Source organism: Melanotaenia boesemani, chromosome 22 (genome assembly GCF_017639745.1).
Source record: "Melanotaenia boesemani isolate fMelBoe1 chromosome 22, fMelBoe1.pri, whole genome shotgun sequence".
NCBI classification, from domain to species: Eukaryota; Metazoa; Chordata; class Actinopteri; order Atheriniformes; family Melanotaeniidae; genus Melanotaenia; species Melanotaenia boesemani.
Window position 1 is genome coordinate 12,330,158 of NC_055703.1, and position 10,672 is coordinate 12,340,829.

The following is a 10,672-nucleotide window of genomic DNA, read 5'->3' on the forward strand; positions in this document are numbered from 1 at the left end:
ACTGTTAGAATTTGTGTTTGTTCTCTTCTCTAAAACATTATGACGTACTTTAGTGGCTTTCTGACTGTTTTTAGTTTGTGCCACTATCTTGTCATTACTGTAAAAAAAAAAAAATAACAGAAATCTTTAATCTGTTCTGTAGTGAGGCTACATGTAAGTAAACGTTAGCATCTAGCCTCGCAGAGCTATTACCATAGTGTTTTAGCTAATGTCTGGCACCAAAATGCTAACCTAAACTTCACTGACCCAACATACTGACTTGAAATATGAATTCACAACATAAACAGCTTTGCAGATGTGTGAAAGCCACTATTTATGGATTTATTAGTTCTGTTCCTAATTAGAAAACAAGCCAATAATCTTTAGGGCTAACATTACTTACCTCTTTGTTGGAAGCTGATTTCTGCGTTGCAACAAGCCAATCCAGATTCCAGTACCGGACCAGGTCCAGCTGGCCAAACACTTTACACAACACGTACACAATACATAAACACTTAGAAGAGGGATTAATCTGATTTATTGCTCTGGCCAGTCAGTTGTTTGGCATGTGATATCACAAAAAAATCTCAGTGGTTGGTTCGTTCCCCAAGTGTGAATTATTATTGTCTAATAATCAAGAGGATCAAGTTTTACTCATGGCAGCTATTCAGAATGTCTAAAAGCAACAAGATGTCTCACACTGGAAACTAGACTCAAGTGTTGCTGCAACACAAACGCAGACAGCAAAAACACACAAATGCAGACATGCATGCCTGAACACACTCTTTATCTCTCTTTCCCTCTTTCACTCAAACACACACAGACTCACAAATTGTTTCTCACAGTCTCGCCTTGCTGTTGTTTGACTTACACAGTGGCCTCTGACCCTGGCTAGGCTGAGCTGGATAGAACCTTGGCCCTCCAACGGGTTCATATCCACCGGACCCCAGTACATACATTCGGTTTGCATCTGTAGGCACATATTGCTATTTGTTTCCAGTCCTCTTAAGTTTTTTTAGGGGGATTACCCTTCAGTAAATGTATATGTTAAAAATTAAACTAAATGAAAATATGCTATGCTCACCTGTCTTTAAGTTATGGTCTGCAGATCTGTTCAAAGCTGTACTCAAGCTTCCTCTTACACAAAATTAAATGTCCTTAAAATTTGCATACAAAAAAAATTTACTACACCCTAATACACATTTTCTGTGTCTTATAAGTTGGCAACTGACCTTTTGGTGTTATTCTGTTCTTGTTTTTGAAGCCTGAATTAATTAAAAAGTAGCAACGCTGACGTAACTCAATCTGACCTTCAACTGTGAAAATACCCAAACACCATCTGAGCATTACATTGTTTTCGATTACACATACACAGTGATGAGTAAAACCTTAACTTTAACTGGCTAATTTTTGGATTAGGCAGCATTATGCATCTTTTGTTCAACTAAAAACAGAACAAAGAGTTTTAAATGTGAGTGATCCTCCCCGTTTAGTCTATCTTGGCACTTTAGCCTACTTGCATTTCAAACAACTCCCTCAGAAGTCAGACCACATATGTCTTATGTTAGAGCTTGGACTTGCTTCTTAGGATGTTGCTTTTAAATATGATTATCATTCAATTTAAACATTTAAATCCTCTGAAAATTCTCACCAAGTAAACATACTGAGAAACACTGTAGAATCTACACACTGGTTAGGCAGACGGTTTACACAATGATGATCCTGTCAAAAGCTTTTACAAATGAGAGATTAAATATGCAAGATCCTACTTAACTTCCTGTCTCTTTATGAGAACTGTTTGGCTTGTTACAGGAAAGACTTGAAAACTACATTGGCTAAGATTTAGGATTACTGTGTTACTGGCCTGCTGATGATGGAGGAGAACTTTAGTGGATTGGATGACTTGTTGCAAGATGTTCCTTATTTCAGTACTACAGTGTACATTTTATTAGCTTTGTGCAACTGTTCATTATCTCTCCAACCTATTCACCAGAGTATAACATTTCTATTTCTATCTTTTCTAAAGAAACCTTACAGTAATGTGTTTCCCGGTCAAAAGAGGGGGGTGTCTCTTTGTTTCATACGGAAGCTTTCTGAGTTATGTGCAGGCTTCCAAAGACTATGCTTAATTTATATATGTTTTTGTTTTCACCAATGTTATTTAAGTAGTTCTAGTGCAGTCAGTTAATGTAAGTCAGTTCATTTTTCAATCACTCCTCAGAGTTTAAATGTTGAAAAGGCCATGCGAACTCATATTTCTGAGAAACATCTATAAGATGTTTATCTGCGGTTTCTAAATATACAAGGGGTAAATGTCTTACTCTAAATGACTCAGCTGGTCTTGTCATTCTAAATGAAGAGCACAGGCAAAACAGTGTGATACTTAGTATATACTCCTAGACTAGAAAAAATTTAACTTGTGTAAACAAAGATAAAAAAGAAAACAAAAATCATTTGGCTATTATACCAAACTGAAATAGTGCTTTCACACACTAGCCCTTTACAAAGAGCATTACCACATTAGTCGATCTGAAACTACATAATTCTTCTTATTCGTGTGAAAAAAATGAAGCTTTGTAGAACAACATGGAGCCTCTCCCTCTAATAGAAAACCATTGGCCAAGAATTAATCTTTTAAAATCTTATAAAAATGCAACTAACATTTTATCGCTATCCAGATCTCTTTATGTGGTAGAATTTTCCACACTTCCATTTTCTTGTTATTTCCACCACACATACCAATAGCAGCAGAGCAGCTATGCAGGGTTGTGCTTGCTAAATGATAAAGCCATTAACTCAGTTAGTAGAAGATAACTTACCCTACTATCTTAGAAAATTATTTGGCTCATAGTTGTTGCATATATGAAGATTAGATTCATAACTGACAATCTAGTTTTTGAACAGATGAGGGATTCCCCCAGTTTGTCCTTTACTTACTACAAATATCCCAAGATGATACGATGTAGTAATCTGTACAAAGCCTTTTTTTTAATTACGCTTTGACTCTTTGTAAATAGATATTAGTTGTTTTGTAGAATATAAATAAATGTTAAAAAGAAAATCAACACCATTCTATTTGTTTTCTGTGTAGCTGTATCCTGTAGACAAATACCTTGCCAACATAGGAACAAATGAATCATGCAGTATTTGCAGATTTAAAGCACATTATGCCTGTTTTTCTTGCATACCCTATTATATGACAGCTTAAAATGTGCTAAAAGGTGGGTTTGCATTACGTTCAGACAGAGTCAACTTATCAAGGCAGCCACTCAGACATACCAATTGTGACAAACGTGGGCACAGCTGGTATGTCTGGGTGGCTGCCATTCACTGAAACTAAGTTAGCTCAGGCTGAGTAAAGGGTGCCAGATTTAGTCAGGTTTTAGTGCTTCATTTAGCTGCTTGCTAACTAAATGTAAACCAAATGTGAATTCTGACAACATGCAGATCTTTTTCAGGTACAGCGTCAGGTTACAGCTGGTTTCACCTGGCCTTCTGGATTCATGACGCTTTCTTAGCCCACCTGCGCTAATCCTCAGATAAAGCGACACATAAAACAATTCCTTTGTCCAGAGAAGACTGTGCTAATGGGTTAGCACCGTGTTATGCAACACACTGACCCAATCCCTTATTCTCAGTTCCTATTTAGTCTTTGATAAGGAAGTGGACTGATTTTTTTTTTCTCTCAGCTCTTTCAAATGAGAGTGACATAAAAGACGATGGGAGGTGGTACAGGTATATGTTGCAGGAATATAGCCAGTAAATCTCCCCACAGTAGCTGCACCAGAGCTTTGAGTACATGCTTGCAGAGGAAAGCTAATCAGCTTTTAGAAGATGGGCTAATAACCTTACAGTGGCTGAGAGGGGGGCCTATATTTAGCGTCACTCTCTCCCTCTTAACAGGGGATAACATTGCCCCTGTTCTCCTCTCCATAGCTTATCTCTCTCTGCTTAAATTCATCAAGATACCCACAGAGGTAGAGATATTGCACAGAGATGGTACAAATATGTGCAACATAGTGACAGAGTGATCACACCACAAGGCCTATTGGAAGAATTTAGAAATTTAGTATAAACAGTAGAAAAGACAGTGCAAAGGGCAGAGACTGTAGGGGAAAAAAAGGGAAGAGATCAAAAAGGAGAGACTTGGGTGAAATGTTTTCTCAAAGTCAGCAGAAAAGTGACATCTGGACAACAAGGCTACTGGGCATTAGTGTGATGCAGACCTGGACCATGTGTTGCCATGTCCTCCTGGTGACCAGGGCTCTGATGGTAGTAAGGTCTGTGTATTTCCGTGACAGCTACCAGCTGTTTCAGATTCACTCAAAGCTAATGAAGTTGGCAAACAACACAATGACGTCCGCTGACGCTCGTCTGTGACGTCTCGTGAAGGGGAAATCCTTCAAACTCAGCTGTCACTTGTTGGCAGTGAAAGTTTAGCCCGAGGAGATTGTGTGGGCACCTAAGAGCATTGACCTAATATAGACGTTTTCTGGCGAACCTAAGAAGAGCCTGGGTACTAAATCTAAATGCCAGAGTAGTTTACCTTGGTTAAGAGTGAAATACCTTAGAAATAACTTGCAAACTATTAATATGGCTCAAAGGGTGAAAAATAATAATAAAAAGCACTCAAAACAAGTCTTCAGATGGTCTCTTTTGCTTTTAATTAGCAAGTCGGTCAACTTGACACAACAATAATCAGATCAATATTTTCATGCCATCGCTGTTAAATCTCTGAGAAACAATCAATCTCTTTAGAGCAGCAACATATCCACAGAAAACAGCTCAGAGCACACACAGAGTGAAAACAAACTAACAAAAATAAACTCAATATAACCACCAAGTCCACCTGCGTTGCTCTTCATCAGCCAAAATATAACACAAATTCGCACACGCCACAAAAAATACTCACACAGCTTTGGCTCTGCCCGCTACATCAGCTCAACACAAACTGTGCAAAAATAGAGATTGTGAAATAGAAAAATAGGAGATCTGACATGTTTGAGAGAATATGCCGAGTGTGTTTAAAGCTGAAAATGTACACCTGTTATTCTCATGATCACCACAAACATCTATCCAGAATCATAGCCAACATGTGTTATTCCAATTCAGTTATCCATATCATCACACACTCTACGTTTTCTACATTATTTCCTGGCTGGGGTTCAATTTAAATGCTGTCTGTTGTAGGAGAGGATAACATATGCATCACGAAATTATTTTAAATAATCTCTTAGGCTCCTTTGGTTTCAAACAGTAAGGATTCGTCCTGCAAATACAATCCCACCTCCACCCCTTATTCAACTTGTATTCTCAACCTTTTCATTTATTCTCTCATGTATTGAAACAGTCTGCTTTTACAGTGCATAAATAATGGAAAAATGCCTTTAAACTGCCAAATGTTTAATAGGTATGAAAATGTTGGAGATAATTGACAAGAATTATATAAAATATGTGTTTTAGGTGTATTGCAACTTTTCAGTGTCACTTTCTGAAAACTGATTCACCTTGCTGCTTTAATATACAAATATAGTTGCTTTGCCTCATGTTAAACATGAAATTTAAAATTACCCAACAGAGGTTTTTTTCTGATTTCCGTGTGTCAACACCCTGCTGTGGTTTTCATGCTTTGTTGCTGATGGGCAGCTATCATTTCAGTGCATTTGCTTTTACTAAGACTTGAGGTCTTTACACACTAAGTCCACATTTGTCACCCGAAATACACCAACTGTGAAACTTTCAGGTTATTACAATTTTCAGAACAGGTTAGTTTTTGGATCATTTGAATTTTTTTTTTGCCAGTAATTTGAGTGCTCAGAGCCACAACACAAACATAGCTTGAAATACTAATTCACTTTAATTCCCAGCATCAAACAACAAATGCAACAAATACAGGGCTGATTGGTTCATGGAAATTTGCATTTCCAGTATTACTAATGGGTATCAAACTAGACCCCTGACATACATAAACACAGCTGGAAAGAATCAGGATACCTCCACAGCTCCCTTATCACCTAGTCTCCATGCTTTAGCTCTCAGATGAGATAGTGAAGGAGAGAAAAAGAAACCAACACATGTGGAAAATGCAGACTTGGCATGTAAAGGGCATTAGTGTTTTAAAGATGTACTAAAGATGTAAACATTAGTTTTTACTGTTTACAAGAAAACTCCACAGGGTGTCTTTAAGTAAGCTAGAGTTATTTTTCTTTTAGATGTGTCTCTTTGCATTTAACTACACAGCAGCACTGCATGACATGCAATGAGGAAGCTGTATTTTGCAAGGGGCATGCATTTTTTTCTAGCATTTCTTCCCTAAACGATTTTTTCTCTGAGACAACTAATTTCTTTGGTTGTCAGGCTGTGGATTAATTCCACTTACTTTGCAATGGAAACAATAGTTCAGCCTCTTTTAAATGTTGCATTCAAACTTCTCCTTCTCAGCATACTTTTCTCTTAACATCTATTTTACTCTGGTATTTTTTTTTCATCCAACCCCCACGTCTTTCTGTAGAAGATGAGATTATGTTGTTACTTCCTCTTTGGTAATCTGAGTGTGTACTTGCAGAGCTGCTGATAAGAGTAGAGCCTTTGGCTAAACACTGTTAAAATTACCAGCTGGTCCAATACCTCCCTCTGTGTAAAAAACCCCTACTCAGTACTGGGACACTCTCAGACCCTAAATACATTCATAGTCACGTTAAAAATGTCAGAGACATCACAACCTCTATGATAAAGAATCACAAAAACTTTTTTTTTTTCCCTTTGGGCTTGATCTAGGCACTTGAAAAATATTTCTGTACAGAAATAAAGCATGCATTGTTTTGTTGTTTAATTTTTGCTTCTCAAAATTCAGAAAGCTCTTTAAAATTGTAAACAGTATCCAGTTCCTTTTTTTTTTTTGCATTGTCTGTTGAAGGAGACACATACACACACGCACGCACGCACATATATATATATATATATATATACAGTGCACATTGAAAGTATTTCAGAACATCATGAGGGTCTTCTGCAGCTCTTTGTGGTAGCACAGGAGCATCTGTTTTGATTTGTAATATGAAGAAGACTAGAATATTCAAGTTCAATGTATCAAATGTCCAATTTTCTCACAAGTTGCAACTCAGAGCTCAAAAGGAACTTGTTTGGGATGTTGACGACACTGTGGCTGTGGTTTAGTCTTCTAAACACACAAACTGATAAATCTGTCTCTCTCACTGATGTCTCAGCTCCTCCTGCTGTGGCACCTGAACCTGGGAATTGTTTTCTCTCTTGATCCAGTCTCCTTGTCCTCAATCCCCTTCTAACAATCATTTCTCTTGTGATATGATCCCTGTTTGCCTTCTGTTATTCCCCTCAACTTCCTATCTCAAGGAAGAGACAAAAAGATCATCACTTCTCCTTTGCATGGACATGAGCACCACCAGTTATGCAAAATTTCATGGGTTTACACAAAGTTTAGTTACAGGGCAACCAGGTGGCATACATGGGATGCTGCAAAGGAGGAAGGTAGTGCTGAGGAGGTGAAGGTGGACAAGAGTAGACAGGCTGAACCTGCGCTACATAATAGTTACTGAAGTTGCCATCTGAGACATAAGGGGCCGGCTGGTAGAAACATGTGACATTGGCAGCATTGGGAATGGCGTTCTGCTCGGCCAGGACACGAAGTGCCAGCGATGAGATGAGGCTGAGCGTCTGTCGTCTCTCATGTCCCATCAGGCACACAGTGCTCTCCTGCACCACATTGTACAGCGTGGCCAAATAGTCATACTTCCTGTCCTCTAGGTCCACAAAGTGGTTCTGCAGATAGGACTCAAGCTTTCTCCTCTGCTCGCTAACATCGGGGAAATCGATAAAGAAGCGTGAGCACATGTAACGCTGCAACAGTTTCATCTCAGCGTTAGATGCTGCGCGGAAACCTCGAACCAACAGGTGGCAGTATTTCAGCAAGCCTCCACCCCGAATCTCCTCGGGACTCCTAGTGCAGATGAGTCGCTTGCGCAGATGATCGAGGGCTGTCGGGAAATCACCATAGACGCTCTCCCCAAGTATTGTGGGATGAAAGGTGGCCGCCATGGGGTGCTCGGAGCACTCATAGAAGAGGAGGAGGGAGTCCAGGCGAATCTGGAAAGAATCCACACTGAACTCAAACTGCCGTCGAAGAGAGTCCACAAACTTGAGCTCCACGTTCTTGCCACGATTGTTGGAGAGCGAGATGAGACTCCAGCGATCTGAGTCGTTACACACCTTCACCATCTTTTGCACATAAGCCTCCTAGAAACAGAGACAATGAAAAAACTAAATATGACACAGTCTGAGATTATAGATCTGTGGGGTGGGTGGGGGTTCATTCAGATCATTGAGTTCAAGGAAAACTACTGTCAAAAAGCTACGTTTACCCTTTTACATTTCTTAGAAAAGCAAAGGTCTAACTCTATTTCATTTGCGTCTTTTAGAGCTAGCAAAAAGCACTCCAGTATAATAACAGCATCATTTGAAACCTTTCAAATCGCTCTTTCTGCCTTGAATCCATCCCACAGAGGCCTACTGTCTCCTCTCCCTCTCTTTTCCTCCCTTTTCCAGCTGCAGGATAGTCTCGACTCTTGCATCAGTGTTCCAAACAAATTTCTTCTCCAGAAAAATAACACTCAACCTGCTCATAAGATGGGTGTATTTGGGGGATTTAGTGTAAGAATGATTTCACTGTGGATCTTAAGGGGAGATGTACTGGATTAAAAAAAGAAGAAGAAAAGAAAAGAAAAGAAAAGAAAATGTAGAGAAAATGGTCTTGTTTGAATAACTAGACATTAATTCAATTTTCACCAGAATCGGAATTTGCACTGTCTATGTTTTGCTTATCAGATGTATGTTGGCCATTGGTTGCTTGGGTAGTCAGTGGTATCCAGGTAACTGAGGGACGAATGATTAATGTGGATCCAACTCCAATTGGATTAGACAGAATCCTCTTTAAATTGAAAACCAACCTTTTTACCATTTGCAGTCTTATATCTCTGTGCTTTCATGCATTCATATAACTCAATCCTATCCTTTAAATTATTGTAATTGCGACTTACTTTGAACATTTAAGGTTCTAAAACATCTTTCCTGGTAGGTTTGACAGTCTAAAAAGTTTAAGACAAATAGCAATTGTGCTTTACAAGTCATGATGTGTCATATCGCCATGTTTTACCTTTAAAGTAACTGGTGTGATCTTCTCTTTATTCACTCCCTCAGGCAAGAAATCTAGAAGAGAGTCCAGAACTAACTCTTTCACTACTTGAAACTCCAATTCTCCCTTCAGATCGGCACAGAATATCAAGTCGAGATCTTTCCATCCCAGACCGCTGTCCTCGTGCAGGACGTAGCTGGCCGCTGATCCATTCAGTCGCACCTCGCGGACATGTATTCGCTTCTCCTCCATGCGGCTCCGGACCACCTTGACGATATCCCGAGGCTTCACCTCTAAGGTCGGGAAGCTCCAGCGGCCGTGGATAGGAATGGAGCCGGTGAGGATGGTGTCCAGCCGCTGCACTTGTTCCCAGTTAAGCACGCTGAGATTAATGCTGTCCCCGACCGGGCAGCTGTTGGCCACAGTGCACTCAGATCTCTGGTCCATGTTGATAGGAGGTAGACGGTATGATGCAAAAACTTCTCACTAACTCCCAGTGGAGCAGTGGCATCAGAAAGCTGCAACGTTATTTAGAAATTTAAGCCTACGGAGCTGAATGCAGTCATAACAAGATGCTGGATGGCAAAACGTCTTTACGCATGACGGACAGAACTAGTAGGGCGGCGTTGTCCTACTTCTTACATAAAGTCTGCACACAAGACTAATTCAACTCATGAGCTTGTCCAGTATCAGCAGCCTCGCTGCACTTTCCGCCCTGCAATCAGATCCGGAAAACAATAACTAATAAGGTTTTCTTTAAGTTGTCAGCCTTTCGCGAATTCCCAGAGGTTCACTGACGCATCCATCTCATCCGAGTCAACTTCTCAGCCAGCGCAGAACTTTTATCTCTGTCCTCTTCGTCTCACTTTTACGCACTGGTCACTGCACGTCCGTGCTGCGCAACTGCTACTTTGAGCATATTTGAAAGGCTGGTGCACATTTTTTCCCCTTCACGCACACCTACTTTCTGGAAGCGGTGAACAGCTGCTTATCCTTTACATTTTGGCTGTTTGTCGCATGTCGATACTGCGTAAAGTCGCATTGGGTCCCGCTCAACAGCTGCTGGGGAGGTTGTGTGAACCTTGCGCTCGCAGTCTGAGAAGCGTCGGGGCGGGTTATTTTGATTGACAGACCACACCTACTAATAGCGGCCTCCGCTTCAACAGCTTCTTACAGACGCAACAAGTATGAGGTTAGAGGCGTGCTGCAATTTGAATGGAAAAAAAGGCGTTGACAAAGAGTCATGACCGATCCCAGCATCAGCTATCAATTTTCCTTTATGGCTCCTCTTCTCCCTTTTACCCACAGTGAAACCATTCAAAAGATGTTGCCCTCAAACCAACTGTGCTTCATAAACAGGGATACTAGTTCCTACTGATTCAGTTTCAGTTCCCGTTTGTTAAATTTATAAGGAGGAACCCGATATCCGTGCGTCTCCTCATGTTTGTGTTTGTGTTCTCATTCTTTTCCAGCTTTGTCTAACTGGGTATCAAATGACAATCACAAATACGCATTTCTTAAATTCTA

General features: G+C 40.1%; 1 protein-coding gene across 1 annotated transcript; it reads right to left on the minus strand.

The window, feature by feature from the left end:
* Positions 1-4,626: 4,626 nt before the first annotated feature.
* LOC121634076 (terminal nucleotidyltransferase 5A-like) lies at positions 4,627-10,240 on the minus strand. The gene is made up of 2 exons (XM_041976495.1): positions 9,167-10,240; positions 4,627-8,250 (listed from the first exon to the last, which is right to left on the minus strand). The coding sequence occupies exons 1-2, from the start codon at positions 9,590-9,592 to the stop codon at positions 7,435-7,437; spliced, it is 1,242 nt and encodes a 413-aa protein (XP_041832429.1). The 5' UTR covers positions 9,593-10,240; the 3' UTR covers positions 4,627-7,434.
* Between the last annotated feature and the right edge of the window lie 432 nt (positions 10,241-10,672).

Coding starts and splice junctions, on each gene's coding strand:
- LOC121634076 (XM_041976495.1), bottom strand. CDS start 9,592: ATGGACCAGAGATCTGAGTGCACTGTGGCCAACAGCTGCCCGGTCGGG. Junction 8,251..9,166: donor TCACACCAGTTACTTTAAAG/GTAAAACATGGC, acceptor CTCTGTTTCTAG/GAGGCTTATGTGCAAAAGAT.